Source organism: Carassius gibelio, chromosome A13 (assembly GCF_023724105.1).
Source record: "Carassius gibelio isolate Cgi1373 ecotype wild population from Czech Republic chromosome A13, carGib1.2-hapl.c, whole genome shotgun sequence".
Classification (NCBI taxonomy): domain Eukaryota; kingdom Metazoa; phylum Chordata; class Actinopteri; order Cypriniformes; family Cyprinidae; genus Carassius; species Carassius gibelio.
The window spans coordinates 6,658,019-6,680,391 of NC_068383.1; the positions used below are offsets into that span (position 1 = coordinate 6,658,019).

Sequence of the window (22,373 nt, forward strand, 5' to 3'; positions counted from 1 at the left end):
TATTACAGTTAAGTAAAACTAAGATAATAAATACAATAGAGATGGACTTAATTTAGCTAGTTGCCAAGGCAACATTTCTAATTTTTCATTTAGTAAATTTAAATTAGTAAAAATTATATAGACAAACCCCAAAACGAAAAAAATTAAAAATAATAAAATGTAAATAAATCATAATAAAAGCATTAAAAATGGAAAATAATAAAAACTAATTCAAAATTAACAAAAATAATAATAGTATCTCAATGAAACTAAAATAACACTTCTAAGTATTACGAAATTCATCAGAACAGTATCAAATGTCCGAGAGCTAGTAAACAGTGCCATCTAGAGAAGAAAATGTCAATGACATGCAACTTTTTTTTATACATACAAGTAGTTTATAGAAAGACCAAAAACCCAATAAAAGTATCATAAAAGTGGTGTGTTGTATAATAAGTATTACATTATCTTGTATTAGTGTTCAATGTAACTTAAGACACAATGCTTTTGTATGACTTCACACACACACACACACACACACACAAAAAAACATGATATACGGTAAGCGCACAAGTCATCTCTTGAAATCAAGTCACAACTGAAAGATACAAAATGTACAAAACGGGACAGATAAAGGTACAAGGGGGATTGTAATTACCTAACATTATGGAACTTGGCTTCCACAGGTTTGGAACTATTCCTTTAATTTAAAATAAATACAGTAATCCATGAAAACAAAGCTTCCATTTAAAAAAAAAAAGAACAAAAAACATTTATTGCGAATACATTTAATGAAATGTGGAGTCCATGTTACAAAACCCTTTAAACAAAAACTGGATAATTTAAATGTCTTATAAGTATTTTTACACACAAGCATCAACAAATTCCTTCATAGGAAACTGAACATACTTTCCCACAACTATGTGATCTGATTACTAGTATATGTGCTGTTTTCAACTGACTAACCATCTATCCCACACACTTGGCCCATTGTTAATTAGTTATCTGTATCCCCTGTAATAGTTAAAAATATATATATACTAACATGCTAAGCGTTGGTTTTCTCCACCCAACACCAGGCTGGGTCAAGATTGTGCATGAAAATGCATTGGGCACCAGAGACTTAGTATAAAACCTACACGCGGTCCAAGGCTGCTTCGTTTCAGCTACAATCACGTTCGTCTAGGTTCAGGAAGCCTTTGACATTGTAAATAAAAAATAAAAAAAAAAAACAATAAAAATGATAATTTTGTAAAAAATGTATAGTCAAATGGCATTTTCTTAATAGAAAATATGTTTTATGCAGTTCGGATGCCAGCCAACCTTAGATACCAAAACGTTCAAGTGAACATGTTTTTACCATGAAAATGACCTGGATTTCCAGCCCAAATAAATAGTTCATTGTTTTTTAGCAGCTACATTTCCAGTTCAGCATAAGGTAGAATGGTAAAAATGTATGTTGTACATAAATAAAACTGGAAAAAAACAAACAAACAAACAAACAAACAAAAAACTTGGGAGGTTTGATTTTCTTTAAAATGAATAAACCATTAAAATGATATTACAAAAAAAATGCCAGAAGAAAAATACAAAAGAGAAGTTCTACATTCACAACCGACTTGAATAGAAACTAAATCGACAACAAAAATAACACTGATATATTTTGCTTTACCTCCAAGAGCATACTTAAAACCGTGAGAAAAAAAAAAAAGAACCAGAAAAACATCCGTTTGCAGTGAGGTATTCGCTACTGGTCTAGCAAGGCTACTGAAAAAACTTGAGCCCTGCCACCAGGAAGAACTTTTCCAGGAAAATCTCAGAGTCCAGGACGGCGATGTGGGCTGCCCGGCCAATCAGGGAGTTGGCGGTGTTGGGCAGAGCATGTATGACATCGTAACGCACCAGAGTACAGTCTTTCTTCTGAAGCACAGGAAGTAGAAGGTTCTCGATCATCTCAGCATACACGGGACCTGATCACACAAGATGATAAAGATTTATAAAAAGGAGAGAGAAAAGGAGAGAAATATGTTGTTAGACGCAGTGAAATTCAATTAAAATTCTAAAAGCTTGGACATTGTCCCTAAGATCTTGATCCTTGCTTAAATTTAAAAAATAAAAAAAACTCCTGACCCTAAACATTTTAAGTAAATAGAGGGTAAATAAATGGTTTTAAAACTACTGTTCCTTTAATTCTCACCAGTCTGTTTGTCCTTTAAGGCTGTTTTGCACATCTCGATTCGAGCAGAGTGATAGGGGACATATCTGTCCTGAAGAGACCCCACCAGCACCACGTTCTTAAAGAACTGAAGACCTGAAACAGAGTTTAAGGGTTTGGAAAGGGAGAAACCCAAACTAACATCAGCTTGGTGGAAGCATAACAACGTCACACTCACCTGCTTTCTTGCTTAGCTTATAGAGGAAGGTCTGGCGTGGGTCAGAGTGGTCGCGACAGGTCAGCTGCAGCAGAGAGCCAGATTTCTTCCACTTCTGCATAAACCACAACCCTGACGCATAGGAAAAATGAGAAAGTGGTTCCTAAAAGCGGTTTAAAAGGAATAGCTCATAAATGACTGTCTTCAGAAAACTGCTGAGTTGATGCGGATGGGTTACCGGTATTGACGAGGGCTGAGCTGTTGTACAGAGTGCCGAGATGTGGTCCAGACAGAGATAGAAATGTGTGCAGTCTGCTGAGATAACACTTAAACCTGGGCCTCGTCAGCACTGAGCGTACAATCAGATTTCCCAGAGAATGACCCACAAAACTGTCAAAGACAACATGGCAATTCTGTCATTCCGAGGCAAGATGTGTTTTAGCTTTGACAAGCTCGTATTTTTCAACTCCGATTTATCAACAAGGTCAAATTAAAATTCAATTAGTAGAGTGATACTGTGATGCTTTTTTTTCATAGCTGAGTTTTACTTTCGCATATATTTGAGTTTGAGGAAAAGGTCTTACCTTATCTTGGAAACCGTGAGGTTGTAGATTTGTATGTACTGCACAATTTCGTCCAAAAGTCTGTCAGTCATGGACTCAAAATCAGCAAATGTGTCATTCTTGAATAACCAAAGAAATTGGTTTTTATCATTTATCAACTCTTTATCAGTGATTTTACATATACTTCATACATACAGTACACACACACACACACTTCATTAATTCTAGAAAGTGCCCTAAACCCAGTGCTTGTTCATGGGAATGTTCTGCAGCTTACCTGATTGCGTTCTGACATAAGGAAATCTATACGAGCTCCAGGCAAACCGAGCTCCAGATAAGTCTTCACTAGACGCAGATCTGCACTGTTACCTAAAGAAATCGTTTTAATCGTTATAAAATAATCTGAATCTGTAGATTGGGACTCAGTTATAAATAGTATATACCGATATCTAGAGATGCTTACCATCCAGACCATGTACACACACTATTAGATGTATGCCCTCGTCACAGTTTTCATCCTCGTCCATGCTGAAATATGGCACAGTGGACGCCAGATCTGCCACCTCACTGTACAGGAAGCCTGGTAAATTAAGTTGCTTCAAATCCTCTTTTGCTTGGGCAAACCTAAAGATTCAAAGACACATTCAAAATGTGAGACAAAACCGGAATCTACTCTCAAGTATTTGTTCTTGTATCTACAATGTGCAGTTTCTATGTATTATGCATAAGCAAAATGAAGCTTTTAATGCTGCTTTCTTTAATATAGTTCTAACAATGTCTTAATGTAGTAACAGGATCCAAACTTAAACGCAACGTGAAACAGCATTTGCAATATCTTTTAAATCTACTGTTATTTGCCATTATTGATGTAACATTTATTATATTAATTTGCATTAAATTACTGCAAAATATTTAGAAAAATTTAAATAAAAGATGCCATTACCTGGGGGAGTAGCATAAACAATCCCTAAAGCTATATGGCTGTTGTTTCACATTAAAATGAATATAAACATCGATATAATAGACCGAGTGTAGTCTCAGCCATGGACCGTTTGCTAAACGTCTGATGCATATAGGACACAAAAGTGGAAACACTTCAGAAGTGTCGAAGTCGTTACGGTTGAATTCTAAAAGGATTTCCCCGAGACATGTGCCACATTCTGTAACGTTATGCCTGGAAACAAAGATACTGTGACGCCAAACCCTCTCACGAAAGAAGAAAGCCGCCGTATTTACAACGGTGACGATGAGCGCTTATCAGGATCAGCTAAACACTGAAGTTTCAAAAGTATGTGAAATATTTAAAGTTCAAAGCATAGCATCTTTAAAATACGTTCTAGATTTTTACACACCGATGTGGTATTGTGGCAGTATTTCCATGACTCGAAATGTGACGATGAATGAAACAAACTGTGATTGGTTGTTGCACATGTCGGTCAAAAAGCCTCATAGGCAGCCCTTGGCCAATGAAAGCTGCCATGAATTCAAGACCTTCAGTCTGAAGGTCTGGCTATGCGAGAACTATATATATTTTTTCAGTAAGGATGCATTAATGTAATCAAAAGTGACATTTAAGACATTTATAACATTAATGTTAAAAAATAAAGTTAAAGTTTTTAATTTAAAAATGCAGTCCCTTTGAACCTTTATTCATCAAACAATCCTGAAAATTTGTCTCGCAGTGGAAAAACAAATGGCAATATTTTTTTTTTCATTTCCCATGCATGACAAACTTCAAAAAGGAAGGGAAAAAAGAAAACTCACGCTGTCATCTGAGCAGTGGGAGCGATCTTGTACCAGCAGAGGTCATTGCTGGATGGTGCTGGTCCAGGAGGCAGTGTCTGCAGGCTGGCTGAGGGGGTGTAGGTTTCCTGGAGCTGTTCCAATCCCAGTTGATTATAAAAAAGGGTCTTTCCCTCTGCTCCCCCATCCTCACACCTTCCTTCCTCCTCTGGGAGTCCATTAACATAAACCAACCCATCGGTCTCCTCGTAGAAACCGTTCTCAATCATCTCATGATCCTGCTCCTCCTCTTCATCCTCTTTGTCAGGAGCATTTGTGCAAGTCTGGATCCCCAGCGTTACAGCTGCAGTCTCCAGTGGGCTGATCTCAGATATATCAGTGCTGGAACGTGAGCCAAAGTAGTTCTCCACAAAGCCTTTCTTCACCAGGTCCGTGCTGCTGGTGACCGATGTACTGGATTGGGCAGTCGTCTGAGGCTCACTACATGCTTCTGGCCCTGAAGCTGCACCACCTGGAAGATCGGTCCCACTAGCTCCTGACGGCCTGTCAGGAGCATTATTTTCACAGCAGGACTGGGTAGCAGAGTCCTCATCTCCTTGACTGATGGAAGCTTTTTGTGGAGTCAAAACTCTAGAGCTCGATAACACGAGGTTGTGAGATTCTCCTGAAAATATGAGGCTCTGTTCCTGCACCAGGATGCTGGACTTTCTGCTAGTGACCTCCGTCTCCACCTCATCATCCGAGGGGAGTGAATTAATGGAGGTGAGGGAAGACTGGACTCCACTAATGCCGCTGGTGCTCTCTGGATTCACACCCTCCAATGCTGTGGCTCCCCTGGAGGCAGGGCTAAGAGGAGATGGTCTCTGGTGGGCACTTGGTAGAATCGGCTCTGTTGGCGGCTCCAGGCTAGTAGAAGCAAAAGGAGACGGAGAGAATGGGGCTAGCTGTGTTGCAGAGCTGGGCTCGCTTTCGATTCCTGAGTCTGAGAGCCTGGAGGAGCCTTGAGGAACACAATCACTCCTCAACACAGCTCCACAAGCTCCGATGAACATGGCACCGTCCCCGAATCGACTCTTGAACTCTGGAACGTCCATCTTGGCGGTTGGATCCGAGTGGTGCGGTAAGAGAATGGTGACCTTTTCACCCTGGTAGGGGTCCTTGTCGCTCGGCTTTACATCTATATGTCTGAGCCCAGCAGGTGGATGTGTCAAATCAATTCTGGCAGCTGCGCTTTGTGTGGCTTCTGCTCCAGTACCAGCCTGGGGCCTAGCCTGCATTTGCAAACTCAAAAGATTGGAAAAGCTGTCGTTCTGGATACCGACGTTGCCTTGAATGTCACTTGTATTTGGAGCACAACGTGTGGTTGCAGTTTCATTCTGGAAGATGTATTTGCCTATGTCATCGAGCTCGCCTTTTGGAGTGCACTGAGTGTCTACTTCTTTGGACTTGGTGGTTGGTTCACCATGAGGAACCTTCAAGTTCTTGTAGCCTGTGAGGATCACAGAGTCTTTGGAGCTTTGCCTGATCAGCTTCTTTGAATTTTCAGTCTTGGTGTTCTTCTTCAGCTTGATAGATTTGGCTTTGGATTTGAGGGGAGGCTCATTTTGCTCAGGCCAAGCCGTGGCGAGGGCAGTTTGCTGCTTATCTGGGTACGGACCAAGGCCTCCCAATCCACTAGCAATAGAGTCCTTTGAGTTGGACCTGTCTGCTTTAGTGGACACAGAGCCACTCCTGTTGTTGTGGAGACCAAGCCATGGACCATCGCGATCTTCAGGGTAGAAAAAATATGGTAAGTAGTCATTTAACAGACTATTTATCCAAAGGCTGGAACAAATCTTTTTTATATGAGCTGATGGATAAAATGATAATCAAAGATTATCACGTTATCAATCCAGAGGAGCCGTTATACACACCTTCGGTAACCGATTCCAAATATCTGTCCTCAAAGATGATTGGTAGGGAGTTCACATCACCATCAAGATCTGCACATTCAACAGGAAGTGGTGGCAAGGACAAGAAGTAGGAGGAGTTCTTAATAGCTGTGGTCATCTGCTGGTGACTGTGAGCACTGTTAAATTAAGTAGTTCATTTGAATTATAATGAGTATTCACATCTTTTCTGTGCGCAAAATAACTACATCACAGAAATTATATTTTAAGACGTACTGTAGTTCCTGGTAGGCTAGTGCACTCTGTCTTGGGTGTTCAAGACAAAAGAAAGCTTCTGCAAATCTTTGCACCTAAAAATTATAAATACAACATACATAAAGCCAGAAATATACTATGCACAAACACCTCCAACTATGCAGCATCAATTTCATGTATCTTTGCATTACAAAATGTGTCAGAATGTAGTGCCCGTTTCACAACGAAAGCTTGAGATTTGCGTCAGTGTAACTTCATCTTCACTGCAGCTGCAGACCAGTGAGAGTATTCACACAGGAAACACGTGTACAGCATCACAGTAACTGCTCCAAAGCTACACATTTCTTTACAGAGATAACTATACATTTGTTTTAGAAGTTGGTCAGTTACAAACTTGAAAGTTTGTTTGTTGATACATATGTAAATGGTAAACAATAAAAACAGCTCTGATCATGTCTTTTCAGTCAGATTTTGATATAGAACGTGCTGCTTACGTCGCTTATTCTGTGCATTTTTAGCACTTTTTTGTGTGAAATCACATTTATTTTGTCCATCAACAGTGCGCGGTCACTTTAATTGAACTTGAGCAGCAAATATAGATTAGGTCCCAAAATCATCACTTCAGTGCTGCTCACATGATGCTCCTGCTTGACGCTCGCGTGCTGCTCCGATTAAAGTATGCAAGTAGAATTTGCAATGGTAATAAGAAATCTCAGAGAACTCACCCGTAATGTATGGTGCTCCTGAGCCAACAGCTCAGAGACACGCTCATTCAGGGACACCACTTCCAGGAAATTCCCCCACAATGCCATGAGCAGAGAGCATAGCTGCGCCAAATTCATGTTCACCAGTTCAGCCAACTCATCTGGGCTCTCTCCCCTCTGCTACAAGATCACATACACAAAGAGCCATATATTTAAGAACTAGAACTCCAAGGCACTCGAAATGTATAGTGAAAAGTAAAAAAGCCTTTATTGCATCACTGGCTTCATACGTTAAAACTCTTTTGGTGAGAGGTACATCTACGCGTTGCGGCTACATGTGTCCTTTGTACATTAAATAACCAAGCTGTAATGACCTGAATAAGTCATTATTCACTACTTGAATAATTCAGTGAATTAAACACTTTAAAAAATGTGATGCATAACCAAAACACATTATTCACAATAAGTTCATGATATGTCTGGAATTGATAAAAAAAAAAAACACACACACACACACTTTAGATTATTTAATACTTCAGGTAAAATAAATGTAAAGAAATATTTTTCTAAACAAAAAACATCTTCACAAAACATGTAAAATAGAACATATTATAAAAGAAATAAATGATAAAACTCTTATTGGATTATTCACTTTCCAAACTTTTGGATAATAACAACTTATATATGACCATGTTGCATCACTGATAAAAAACGGAAAAATAACAAAATCCCGTTTTTTTCAGATGTTGCCAGACGGTAAAAGCACCCTCTAATAAAGTTTGTGTTTACTTGTTTGGAACACATCCTGCTCAGTATTTTTCCATTTCTTTTGCATTAAATGATTTTCAACTATGACATACCTTGACTTGTTCACAAAGCTCATCAAGCCGGGCCTCCACATCAAGTTCCTCTAATGAAAGAAAAGAAAAGAGCAGTTCAAATATTGTTCCAACAGGAGCAGCATAGAGTGAATGAGAGAGAAGGGTCTGTCTGAAGAGCCTGTGATTGACAGCACATGAGAGGGATCTAGAGGATCAACAGCACAGGAAGTAGGAGTCAGAGGACACAGAATACCAGCAAATTTCAAGCAATAAGACTGATCCCAAGTCAACCTGAGATACTACTAAAGGAAAGTAGGACTAAGTTGATCTAAAAGGTCCCTCACTGAAGGACACTTGCCATTGACAAACATCCACGTTAGGGGAAACGGAAGAAAGAAAGAAAGAAAGAGAGCTAAAAAAAAAAGTCACGAATGAAAGGCAAGAGGTATGTGGAGCTATTTTGAGGGTCGGTTTTGAAGGGACATACCTATGTAGACGTGACTTTGGCCTCGAGGGTAAGGTCTTCTGAGAACTCGTTCATAAAGGACCTGCATGCTGGGCTTGGCTAGTGGTGGGATTGCACATATAGGCACGTTTAAAACTTTCACTCTCACCTTTAGCTGTTTGAGCTCAAAATGAACCCTCAAATACATGCAAGTTCAGTCACTGTCAGAAGCAGCAAGGGGTGAGTAGTTTAGCTTTGAATGAGTAAGTGAGGGCTTACAGCGAAAGTTCTGGAGGGAAAGTCGTATTAAAGACTAGGTCTGAGGTGCAAACACACAAAAACAGGAGATAAAAGCATCCGCATGCTGATACATACTATACATAAGAACGAGGCATACAATATGCAGGTAAATAACAGCAGGTCTCCAAAAGTCTCTAAAAAGTTATTCAAGTGAATGAGTGGATTAGTGTGAGTGAGTATTCAGTGATCTGATGGGCTATGATAATATAAAAACATATATATTAATATGTGAAAGCAAATGAGCCAATGCATTTACAGTAAAAACAAATATATATAACAGTATGAGGAAGGAAATATGCAAAAATATATATATTATGAAAAAATATATAACAAAATAACATAAAACATTAATATATACATTTTTAAATGTAATCAACAATCACATATAATTTGAAAGAAAATAAATCACAAAATTCGCAAAAATTCAAAAACTATTTTTCGCCCTAATAAGATCTTCTAAATATTCTCCCTAAATTCTCCACACCAATTTCCTGTAGTCTTTTGGTCATTTGTGGACATTTTTTAATGCTCACCAAGGCTGCATTTTTTTTTTAAAACGACACCCTTCAAAACTAATTTAAGCAAAACAATCAGCTACAAAAATGCTTTATACAGGGTCAATAATTGAAGTGCAGTGTAAAAATAAATAATTTTAGCCTTCCAACTCATTTGGAAACAAGACTTTTATTTTTTTCAGCCCTGATGGACTACATACCTAGCTCTATGCGCTGAGATGCGGGCAGATTCTTGGTCAGGGAGGTTAAATAGCAGAACAGACCCTGATATGCACGCAGCAAGTTGGCACACATGTTCTGGTGAAGGCTGAAGGCATGCTGTAGGCACTGATCCGATACCAGGAAGGTTTTGCCCTGCAAATCACGAAAGAGATCTTAATGCATCACTGAACGTTGTGTGAACTGCAAGAGCATTAAGAGTTTTTGCACTTTCATAATAATCAATTCCCCTCAGTGATAGAATCTTTTACATTCGAGAAAAGTTTTGTATTTAATAAAGCTATAAAAGTGAACTCTAGAGCTCACTATGGTCCAATGGAATTTCTGTAATGCAAATGTTACATCATCTCATTTACAGTAACAGCTCAAGCCTTTCAGTTACATGATGTGTATTTACGGACAGATTTAAAGCTCTCACTGGTATGAGAAAATCACTGCCACTGTACTTTGCTTTGCAAATGCAATGTCAGCAAAGTGTTTTAGACTAACTGTAATAAAATGAAAAATACACTTTAGTCATTTAGCTAAAATTTTATTTATGTGTGTAGACATTTTAGCTCTCTTGCACATTAGATGTTGTACTGGTTTTAGTAAGGATATTTGTGTGTGTGTGTGTGCATGTATTCTTACATCTGAGGACAGCTGCTTGACGTAGGTGTTACTGAACACCACACACTCCAGCGTTGGGATGAGAGAGTCTTTGCTTTGTGCCGGAGCATTCCGATTCAGCCAGGTGCTTTTGACTGGCCGTGGGAAACTAAGGGGACAAACACGGACAGTCAAATACAGTACACACATTTCTGCTGCTTTTAAAATAAAAGCACAATTTTGATAATTTGCACCATTTGAATGTATTTGCCCCTTTATTGTAAAGGCTTTTTATGTGTTTGTCTGGCCTGAGAAGCACATCTCACAACTCTATAGAACTCAATCTACTGTCTTCGCATGTGACATATTCAAAATGACTATTATGTTCAGTATGTCCAGTTCTAAGTGTACTTCTGACCTGATTAGAGGTTGATGCAGAGCCACCAGTGATGCGTGGATAGTGGCAGAGATGACAGACAGATGGAAATAGTCAAACATGACGTTGACGTGCTGATGGATGCCTCTGTGAAGGCTAAAGTGCAAATGCAGCATTCGACTGCTGATGCTCTGGAGAGGACTCTGGTCCTCGGGCCTGAACCCAGACAAATACAAACACTGTGAATCATGTGAAACAACTGTTTTAGGTAATAGTTTTTGTTTGTTCAAATCCCAAACTCTAAATATGAGCAATAGCAAAATCTTCATTAAATGTTATAGGATAATCTCTATAAAAAACATTCAGTTATCCTTCTACATACGAGTAGTCGCCATCGGTGAAGAACAGGTCCAACGACATCTGAAAGTCCATTTCATTTAAGGACTCTTCCACCTGCAGGGGAAGAAAATACCATCACCACCATCGCTAGTGATGCATACAGAGGCAGATTTTATCACTGAACCCTTAGTGTGCATGTTGTTTGAGTCATGAGATTGGCTCACCCTCTTTGCATCTAGCAGCATCATCACTTTGAATACGAGGACATCGTTGACTACAATTTCCTCGTTTTTATAAAGGATCTGAAAGGTTTTGCTGCAGACCACATCATCTTGAACTGATGCTGGGAAAGCCAGATCTGAACCTGTGGGATGATAACATATTAGAAGGGCATTACAAAGCACAGAAATACAGGTGCTACTCTTCCATGTAAAACTATATAAAATCAATTAACCCGCACAATGATTGAATGGAAATAACTGCTGTTATTCCTTAAAATTTAAATTGTTCTGTTCTCAGAAAATCTTTCCGCCTTGTTGTATTTCTCGCATAGTGCGAAAAAGTGCACCAACAATGTGTTTGTGCATCTTGCATCTAACTGTTATCAATGTGAACCAACATTCTTTTCAAATGTAAAGCTAATAGATAAAATTTAAACAAACATCCATCATACAGACTGCCCTGATACTTCTACGAGAAATCACTGGACAGATAATAAAGCTTCTCAACACAGGGAAAGACATTACAAACTCAAACACAGAGTCTGTTAAAGTGCAGGCAAAGATTCTTTCAACCCACTGTCAAACACTGTAGGCCCTGAGGTGAATGTTGATGTAATATTAAGAGAGCCGTAGGCTAAATTTATGAGGAAGTTAGATGATTATCTCTCATAACTGAAGATAATCTGCATTCTTTTGAAATACACAGCCTGAAGAAACCTCTAAGGAGGTAAAACTAATAATTTACCTGGCTGACACATTTTATTTGTCTTTAGTAATGCAGATTCAGCACACTCACATTAATGGCAAAATGGAATGAGACATAAGTAAAAATCTAATTGACCAAACAATGATCCAGAACACATACATACATTAAAACTAGGACTGACATTGCAAACTGCTAGCAGCATAGTTTCTAGCTTAATGTTTTTTTGGTCCCTTGATTTATATTTCTATGGCATCTTGACATGACATGTTCATTTGAGATGGATGAGTGATTTTACCTGTGGGATGCAGCAGACTGGCTTCCACCCTCTGCGGGATCCGTGGGGGCACTTTCATACTGGCTCGGATCTGATAAAACCTGTCACCACATGCAAGAAAACAAAGAGTGTTCAAAATAAGCTTAAGAACTCAAGCAAAGCATTATACATGTTTAAAAATGTATACCTACTTTTTCACTATTAAAAAACACAAAATTAAATACTAAATTTTATTATGGACTGAAATGCAGATCTAAAATATCCTTTTTTGATGCCTTGAATGATTTAGTGATGCAAAAAAAAAAGAAAGACTGTCAGACTCTGAATATATTAAATACAGAAAATACTGATACAGTTTTCAACAGAAAAGTGCAGTTTATGAACCAATAACACAAACAAACCTCTTGAAACCAAATTGTTTCTGCATTGTATTTTAAAGGGGGGGTGAAATGCTCGTTTTCACTCAATATCCTGTTAATCTTGAGTACCTATAGAGTAGTACTGCATCCTTCATAAATATATTTATAAGAGAAAGATAGTCTGTACCGATTTTTCCCGGAAAAACACGAGCGCCTAGAGGCGTGAAGTGTGGGCAAAGCTAAAGAATCACGAGCGCTAGTAGGCTTTTGTGTTGAGAGCGTTTGGAAGCGGTGACACAGATCCAGAGGCTGAAATTTAACAAGAGCAGCTTCAGCAACGACGTCTATATGTGGTATGTACTGAAACTGTATATATTTGCTTAGCGGTTTTGGAAAATGACTAAGTTCCACTTTATGTCGTCTTTTTTTTTTTTAAGCTGTACATGTGGAAAGTGCAGTTTGATGACAACATCGCATGTTGTTTACTTGATGTGCTTACGCGCTGATAGCTAAGTTAATAACACAGAGATATTTGAAGCAGTTTTACTCACCGCATGCAGTTCCAACACACGACCGTGACCCTTTTTCGTTGGGACTGCATTATCCTTAAGAAATAAACGATGTGCAATCCGAAATGCAGGGAACAAACAAAAACACTTGCACAACTCCGTTGATGCTCCGTATAAATAAACTCCATCCATGCTGTTTCTCTTTTGGTAATCTGTGCAGGGTTGTCTTGCCCTGGCAACCAAAAACACACTTCTTTTGTGACTTTTCGCGACGCTCTCGCTCTGATCAGGCTGTGCTCAGCCTCTCAGTGCTCTGCTATACGGGAGCACGCGCTCTTCCGGCAGACGTGCCCTTAAGACCCATTTAAGGAAATTCCGCTCCATCTAACGTCACACAGAGCCATACTCGAAAAACTTTCCGAAACTTGTGACAAACCGGAAGAGGTTTTTTTGGAACAAAAATACTCCTTCAAACGTACAACTTAATTTTTGAAACTTTGTCCATGTTTAGCATGGGAATACAACTCTTTAACAGTGTAAAAAACTCAGTATGCATGAAATAGCATTTCACCCCCCCTTTAAAAGAAACCGGTCAGCTTTTCTTCTTTCTGTGGTTCTTAGAATGGAAAAAGCCACTATGACTGTCAAATACATCTCACACCCTCTCAGTTCCTCATTTCTACTCATCAGAGCTCGGTTGAATAATCGGGACACACGGAGCATATCAGAAAGCTCCTGAACGTGGCTGTATCCACACAGCTCGTGTTTATTTCCTGTTCTCCATCTTCCCATGCATTTGCAATTAAAGAGGAAGTTCAGGCAACCAAAATAGAGCTGCAATTATCCTTCTGATAATAATATCATGACACCAAAAGCACACAGAGGCACTTATGTGGAAGCGAGGAGATAGGTAAGAATATAACCAACTGGCCGGAAAACAGATCTGAGAACAGGAACAAACAACCAGTCCCCTTGCAGGAGCTGAAGAGGAGAATGACGGTTGCATTATGCTTCCTGTCAAACAACTGAGCAAACCCAATGGCTTGCTGTTTTAGTTAGACCCAGCAGTTAGATGTCAGCAGATGTGGAATGTTAACCTGAGCTTGCAAACTGCTGTGTTGACACCAAACAACCCTACTGAGCAATGACAATAAACACATTATAGAGTTTCTTCCTTTGCTCTGAAAATGGACTCTTTAGACATTTACATTGCGACATAGAAAGTGTGACGCTACATAAACTTATGACTAAGTTAAAGAGATAGTTCACCTAAGAATGAAAATTCTGTTATCATTTACTCACCTGTATTTTAAATAATGTCGGTAATCAAACATTTTTGATTCCCTCTGACCATATAATAATTTTTTGTTTCCATATAATGGAAGGAAATGGGAACTGAGACTGTTTGGGTATCAACATTCTACAAAATATCTTATTTTTTTCTTCAGAACATAAAAGAAAGTCATACAAGTTTGGAATGAAAGGACGGTAAGCAAATGATGACTATTTTTATTTTTGGGTAACTATCCCTTTAAACTATTTTATCACAAATAACAATTTTTTTTGCTTTGGATATCCAGCAAATAGAACTGTATATATCATTGTGACTTAACTCTTACCCGTGCTGAATAAAACTGTGGCTTTTCATAGTGAACAATAGCCTCTAGAGATCACGTTACAAGAATGGGCCATTAGGCTCTTGTGTGTTGAAATGCCCATGTTTCAAAGCTTAGCATAAGACTAGGAGAGATTAGGTTTAGGAAATACCTGAATAGCATGCTGGGTCATTTCAGTTCTTTGGCACTATCTGCAGTTACCCTCAATTTGTCATGTCATCCTCACATTAAATATGAATATGCATTCAGTTTGCCTAGATGATCTATACATTAGTGAAGCTCATACATAATAAAGCTATACGTAAGTGCATCCTTAATTGCTTGAAACTGCTTACCCAAAGCCAACCATCCTGCACCAGAATGTCTTTGATTCGCTCATATCACTTACAACAAACAGGTTAAGACTTAAAGGTTATCATTATCAAGTTGACAAATTAAAGGGTCACTGGCGAATTCTAGTTACCAATTTGCAACACACAATTGAAATCTGGATGGGGAACTGTTTTCCTTCATACAATATTTTCAACCTCACATATGCAGATATCGAAATGCCTGGACTTTGCCCATGAAATTTCACCAAGCAAGCCACAGTACCTTTATACTGCACCATATTGTACATATTCCAATTGCCATCTAACAGCCAACTGGCAAGTAAGGCTGATATATTTACCCTCATTTGGCAATTGGGTCAGGGTTAATTTAGGGTCCTGATTTAAAAAAAAATAAAAAATAAATAAAACTTAGGTAGGTATTTTGAGGTGTCCCTCAAAACTCATTGAGAATAAAACTGTGTAACATTAAACAAAACAGTCCAACCAGACATGTGAGACGTGCCTGAACAGAAATAGTTGTGAGAAGACTCTTAAATTACGAATTCTAAGAAAAGCTGGTACACATGTAGATAGAGAAGCTGAGACTCTTGCCGGCAAGCAATGGCAGGAATGAAAGAGAGACTGTACAGCACTGTAAGAGAGCACGTTATTAATATCAGTGAATATGATATCATAGGGAGTAGGGATGTAACGATTAACTCAACTCACGTTTCGATTTGCGATTTTGATTTCCAGATTCGATTCGATTCAATTCACAATTTTATTTTTTTAACAAAATGATATTTAAAGGGAAAGTTCACTTTCAAATTAATTTTTGGCATGCACAGAGAAGTCCAAATTAAACAATTCCCCATCGTAAGTACACATTGATGACCTAAGAAACGAAACGAGCGGTTTGTGTGAGGAAACAAAGAATTTAAAGCAGCAGAGGCGCGTCCGCTTAGAATCCACAGACAATATCCTTCGCTGGTGTGGATGCTAATATTGTTATCTTTATAGTTCTCTTTATAGTTATCGTCATTCTTGGTGTGAACGGGCCTTTAGTCTGCGCAAGCGCGGAAAGTGGCGGAAGTGATCTCTCGCACGTGTATGTCACTCATTGTTTACACAGATATCAGAAGTGTTACCTTTTACTGTGAAGATCTAAACATATTTAGACATACAGGAAATCACAATGGAAGACGATTTCGATATATCAACAGACAACGTTGAAATTTTCTTCAAAACCATATTTATTTGAACCAGAATACACAGATCAAGTACTCAGAGTGATGGAGGAAGCATCCGCTGCAGCAGCACGTCTCAGAGAGACAGATCTCTTCAAAATTGGTGGTGCTTTAGTAGCAAGTGCTGTGAGATGTTAACAGAAGTGGAGATCATATGTTGTCACGAATGGAACATAGCAATGCCAGAACTAAAAGACGATGACGAGGACATTGACAGTATCTGACTAAAGATCCTGAGTTTACTCCGCTGTTGAGCCGCAGCGTTTTGCACGTTGTGTTTACAAAGGCATATGTGCTGTGGTGATGTGACAATAAAAGTGACTTGACTTGCCACGTGTAAACTGGAGGCGAGAGGCACCCAATGGCACGCTGTCAATAGAGCGAGTAATGTGTTCTATTTTTATTATTATCGCAATGATTAAAGGGTGCATTATAAACCAATTAATTCATTACAATTACTGCATTATATTTCAGACAGTGCCGATTGGTGGCATATTGTTTGGTAAACGGTAAACAATGAGTGACGTGCACGTGCGAGAGATCACTTCCGGCACTTTCCGCGCTTGCGCAGACTAAGCCAGAAGTTGCGCATGTCAGACCAGGAAGCACGTGCGCCCTCAGATCACTTGGACATGGTTGTGTACAAGAGGTAAAAACTATATAAATACTTTTCATTTTCTTACACAAACCGCTCGTTTCGTGTCTTAGGTCATCAATGTGTACTTACGATGGGGAATTGTTTAATTTGGACTTCTCTGTGCATGCTCTTTGAGGTGGTGACCATAGACCTGCATTATGTAAGTCACAGACAAGAACCGTTTGACCTTATATTATTAAAATGGAAACTACTGCGGAAACAAAGACACTTACATCTTGGATGCCTTTGAGGGAAGCTAAAACATACCAAAATTTAATTTGAAAGTGAACTATACCTTTAAGCCAAATTATGAAAAAAGTGTGTCCTTTTATTATTGCTGTACATTTATTTGTGAAATTCAAATATAACTATAATAATATACTATTATACACTTGCATAGTATTGCTCTTTTGTTGGTTTTAATTGCTTCTATGGTTCTCATTTGTACGTCGCTTTGGATAAAAGTGTCTGCTAAATGACAACATTAAAATATTTTGTATAATTAAAAAATTCAGAAGCAAAAACAGAATGGATTGACTTCAGTTTTGTGAAACTATACATAAAAATATCTGCATTAAACAGCAGACAAGCTGAATGAGACGCATATTCACTCTGCCAGCAGGTGGCGCTTAAAGTGTTTCCTTGGTCTCCACTGTAAATGAAGCAGTGCTGCACTTATGAACTTTAATATGCATTGTCCAGAGGCAAGATGAACAGAAAAAATACTATCTAAACTTTTCTAAAGACAGTAAGTTCCCCTCAGACATGCATTCAGATAAACTCATACCTCTAAATGAATCACGATTTGTTTAGCATCTCAACCGATTTGAATCGTCACATATTTTAATCGATTTTCAACCAGCTCAAGGTTAATCGTTACATCCCTAATAGGGAGTGCCTAAATGGAGAAGAGAGTTGCTGGCTGCAAGTTTCTAAGGTGAGTTTTAGCTTTGTGCTCTGCATTGCATTTTACAACAAACAGCTTTATTTTCAATATCAAGAACAAACTAGGCTTTACCAATTAGGTTCAAAATGACCAACTCGAAGACCAAGAAGTGTCATTCAAATAAATCTAACTTAAAAAGGGATGTGGAACAATATCATTGACTATTAACTTCCTTCCAAATTTGCCAAACATCTTATTACAAACACGTTCCATCGTTCACCACCTTCTTTTTGCATAAACTAAACAAACTTTGCTCAAATGCAGTTCATCCCTATTTCTTTGTTGTTTTAGTCGTGGATTCCAAGCAAGATAAACCTTGAAAATATTTTGCCTGTGTGCAACCCAACCTGGAATGACACTTTCTCTGGGATGAGATCTTTAGTGGAACAGAAGGGTATTAAAACATGTTCTTACCCTCTTTGGAAGAGATCCACATTATAGAACTTGTGGAGCTCCACAGAGAACTCAACTGTGGCCTGGACCTCCGTCATGCTGGATTCAGGACTGGAGGAGGGCCTGTCTCAAACGATCGGCAGCAAAACTGCGGAAGAACAGATCAACGATTTGAACAGTTGTGTCATCACATGCAGAAGGACCAGAGAAGAAGTTGGAATACACATTTCTACACTGAAATTTAGCCAAAATATGCATTAATATGTGTGAAAGAAAAAAAAATGCACATACGTGTGCATTCAATATTATGTGCGACTGTGCTTACTAACAAAATAGCATACTAATTTTTTCTCTGTGTGAGAAACAGACTAAAATATTACTGTTCAAAAGTTTGAGGCCAGTAAGAATTTTCACCTTTTAAAAGTCTTTAATTATACAATTTATACAATGCTAATCAAATATTATTACAATCCTACTGACCCCAATTTTTTTTTTATAATAGTGCAAGTTCAGTGATAATCATCCCCTCCACTGAAACACAAATAATAAAAAAGTATAATAATAAAAGCACACAGGATTGAAAGAATTACAGCTTTTTTTTTTTTGTGTACTATCCCTTTAAATGTACTAACTTGAATGTCTCGTTACACAACACAAATTTATAACATAAAACTGAACCATTTCTAAAATGTGCAACTCACTTTAACGAACAAATCTCACACTAGAAAGAGAACAGAATCTGAAAATTGCTTGTAAGTCGACTGTAAACAAGACAACTGGGTAAAAAACCTGAAGTAACAAGTGAAACCTCATGAACTTCCACTTCACTAAGCAACTCTGACCCAAGTTCATCAGACGAGTCTGACTACCTCTTGACATTTAAACCCCACAAATATAGCAACGGCATTCTCGTCTGCAAACAGGCATGGATTTGCATACAAGATATCATTCCTACAGTGTATTCTTGATGCGCTTCACCATGACAGCTTTAAGCCCTGCCTGTGCTTGTTCTGAATTACCACAGAATGCTTTCACACACCCCACAGGTCTTCAGAATGATTCACCCTTATTTGCAAGTCACAGTACAGTACTGAGGTGTGATGCAAGATCCTGACAAGTCCAGCACACTTCAGATGGTTCAATGCAAATACCTCCGCTAACGCTGGCTAGACTAGCCTGCGGGGGTCTCTGGAGGATTTCACGCGCTTAGTGGCATTATCAGGGGCTTTAGCTTTCATTAATACAGATTAGCTACCTTAAATGAGAGGCGAACTGCAGCTGCCTGTCACATGCAAACCACAAGTCAAATCAGATCAACCACAGTTAGATTTTCCTTCCCAACATGTGTCGAGCTGGTGATAAGAGCACAACAGCCCCGTCCCCAGTGTCAAGCATTGCATACACAAAAATGAACAACAGAAAACAGGCCTTATTTGTGCAAGGGCAGCTACTTTCCTTCCTCCGAGTTGTTCCGGTGAAAATTAGGTTATGATATCAGTGTGACCCTACTGCTTGGGATATGTTCATATCCTTGAATGTCCTACTGTTTTATGCTTTTATCTGCTCACTCTCTCTCAAAATTAAAGACTTTAATACATAAGTGTTAAATCTGTTGGACACCGTTTTTAGTTAACTCATGTTGAGCTTAGTATGCCATATGTTTAAGTACAATCCAAATATCTGTTATTTCAACTTTTAAAATTGTGCTTGATTGCTAAATTCCCAGTGAAATACTATGTTACCTATAATTCTTAAAGATCACAATTCATAGCAATAATTAATGTTCACGTTGTTGTACCTTTGTTCTGACTTTTTGGTCTTCAAATCAAATGCTGTGGCTTCTTTTCATCTATATGATTCATTCAAAAGCCAAATGGTTTATTTTAAGATGAATACGGAGAAAAAGAATGGGACAAATACTTTATGGACAGACATTGTACTGTTATGGGCATGTACATGGGTCAAAGATGAAACGGGTTTTCAAGCAATCAAAACAATGAAAGTTTAATGAAAGCTTCAGTTTTTTTTCTCGTATATTAGAATGTGTCTGTTTAATTCTCCTGGGCAAAAAAATTATGACTACCATGCATTTTTACCATGGTTTACAGAAAAAAACATTCATGGTAACATATAACAAAAAATCTTGGTAGGCGTATTTAGAACAAGAATAATTAGATAACATTAAAAGACTATATTTACGGATCACAGACAGTGCAGCTCCTAAAAACTAACTTCTAATAGTACATTTTTATCAAGCTTTGACTTTATCCTTCAGCTCAACTAGGTTTTACTCATTTGACAGCAATAAGTTTCGAATCATTTGAAATATATTGAAATATGTTTAGAATAATCAAATACAGTTCAGAATAATATGTTGTTTGATTTTTATACAAATATATCCGTTTTCACTGAATGATGATGGAACATTATTTAATCCACTATGATTGATTTAATTTACACAAAATTAATACACACACAATAACATATTTTTATCAGTGATTTGAGTAACGTTACATAGTGTAAAGTAAACGTTATTTGACTCACCCGTCCTGACTCGGTTCAGTATCTTCTTTCCTCATGTCAACTGATAAACCACAATCCTATATAAAAATACATGAACACATATAAAATACATGAAAACAGCTATTTTATTAAATTTCTCAAATAAAACATTTAAACAAGCATTTGATACCATTTTATAATACAAGTAAGCGTATTTATCTAATGTATTATATTATCGATTTCTGTAATATCATAGGTTTAAACATGATTTGTTAACAAAGCCTTCGTTTTTCATTCATGTCGTGTGAATTTGCGTCCTCAAAGACAGTTAACGTTAGCTCTAGCGTTAGCCTGTTTTGCTTGTCAAATAACCAGCCTTCACGAACGGCGCACTATTTGCGTGGGTTAACGGATGCGTTATCAAACCTACAACCTGAAACGCAACAAACAGTTATAGTTTACCAAATTTTTGGCAGTTAAGTAATTAAAAACACGTACATGTATCCGCTGTGGGGATTTAGGCCTCAATCCACGGGTTGGATTTCAGAGCGATACAGCCTCGACGCTCCGATCACCCGACTGCTTAATTCCTCTGCATGCCGTTGAAAATTCGCCTATGTTCGGTCTTCGCAGAACACTTAAAAGCACAGATCATTTAGACTGGTTGAAAATAAAGAGAGAGAAAAAAGGGAATAACATATTGATATGTTCAAGCGGTTAGAGTCGTAGATCATAAATATTGTCCAAACTTGTGTTTAGTGCGTTCTGTTGTAAGAGTGAGTTTAAGGGAGGCGCTCACACACAAGCCGGTACAACACCGGTTCCTATCAAAGGCGTTAATATCTGATTCCTTCCCTTATTATTGAAAACGTTATTCAGTCCCTTCCTAATTATAATGATCCACTTCAGGCATTTTAGTTTTATGAAGGTGTTGAAAATTACAGCCATGTCCAATAAAGATAAATATTATATAACCTATAATGTTAAATTGTTTCCAAAACAAAACAGCAAAACTCATAATTCTAATAAAAACCAATATATATAAATACATATATGATTGTTGTTTTTTTTGGTTGTTATTGTTGTTGTTTTTTTGTCTATTTCTGGTCTTTCAGTTTGGTCATGTGAGTCCTGGTTTAAAGAGGATTTGGCACGTTTCAGCTGACTGTGACCAGACAGTAGCCTACCTTAAACCAGCTAAACTAGCAAATCATAACTGGCTGGTTTAAGTTTAGGTTTGTTTATTTATTTACCATACCACACCTAAATTGTTCCCTCCCCTATTACAGTATAGGATTTAGTTTGGTGCTTTAAGTTAGACCTTCAGTAACTTCTATGTTAATTGCTCTTTACAGGTGCAGAAATGGAAGTTCCCAAACAAGAAACTCACAGGATTAAGATGTATACAGACATGTAACACATCAACCACAAATCCTGATAAGACATTTGGAAAATGAGGAACAACCACGGAACAGTATAGTCACTGTTTCCCTCAAAAATGGTCCTTAGTAAGCATTAGATAATGATTTAAATAATTTCATCAG

At 38.0% G+C, this 22,373-nt stretch overlaps 1 protein-coding gene across 2 annotated transcripts; it reads right to left on the reverse strand.

Moving 5' to 3' along the window:
• Window positions 1–193: 193 nt before the first annotated feature.
• LOC128025989 (protein FAM135A) lies at window positions 194–21,664 on the reverse strand. Of its 2 annotated transcripts, XM_052612639.1 has the most exons (22): window positions 21,328–21,664; window positions 20,872–20,927; window positions 18,349–18,475; window positions 12,331–12,410; window positions 11,333–11,472; window positions 11,152–11,222; window positions 10,812–10,985; window positions 10,436–10,562; window positions 9,787–9,940; window positions 8,814–8,891; window positions 8,366–8,415; window positions 7,527–7,685; window positions 6,823–6,896; window positions 6,571–6,725; window positions 4,679–6,425; window positions 3,378–3,538; window positions 3,192–3,283; window positions 2,936–3,033; window positions 2,590–2,741; window positions 2,373–2,483; window positions 2,177–2,290; window positions 194–1,949 (listed from the first exon to the last, which is right to left on the reverse strand). In XM_052612639.1, the coding sequence occupies exons 3-22, from the start codon at window positions 18,423–18,425 to the stop codon at window positions 1,744–1,746; spliced, it is 4,020 nt and encodes a 1,339-aa protein (XP_052468599.1). In that variant the 5' UTR covers window positions 18,426–18,475; window positions 20,872–20,927; window positions 21,328–21,664; the 3' UTR covers window positions 194–1,743. The 2 variants fall into 2 exon arrangements, with proteins under 2 accessions (XP_052468599.1, XP_052468600.1); XM_052612640.1 differs by lacking the exon at window positions 8,814–8,891 and having other exon boundaries at window positions 21,328–21,633.
• Between the last annotated feature and the right edge of the window lie 709 nt (window positions 21,665–22,373).

Coding starts and splice junctions, on each gene's coding strand:
- LOC128025989 (XM_052612639.1), bottom strand. CDS start 18,425: ATGACGGAGGTCCAGGCCACAGTTGAGTTCTCTGTGGAGCTCCACAAG. Junction 10,986..11,151: donor TTCACCGATGGCGACTACTC/GTATGTAGAAGG, acceptor GTCTGGGTTCAG/GCCCGAGGACCAGAGTCCTC. Junction 3,034..3,191: donor TTATGTCAGAACGCAATCAG/GTAAGCTGCAGA, acceptor TGGTTATTCAAG/AATGACACATTTGCTGATTT.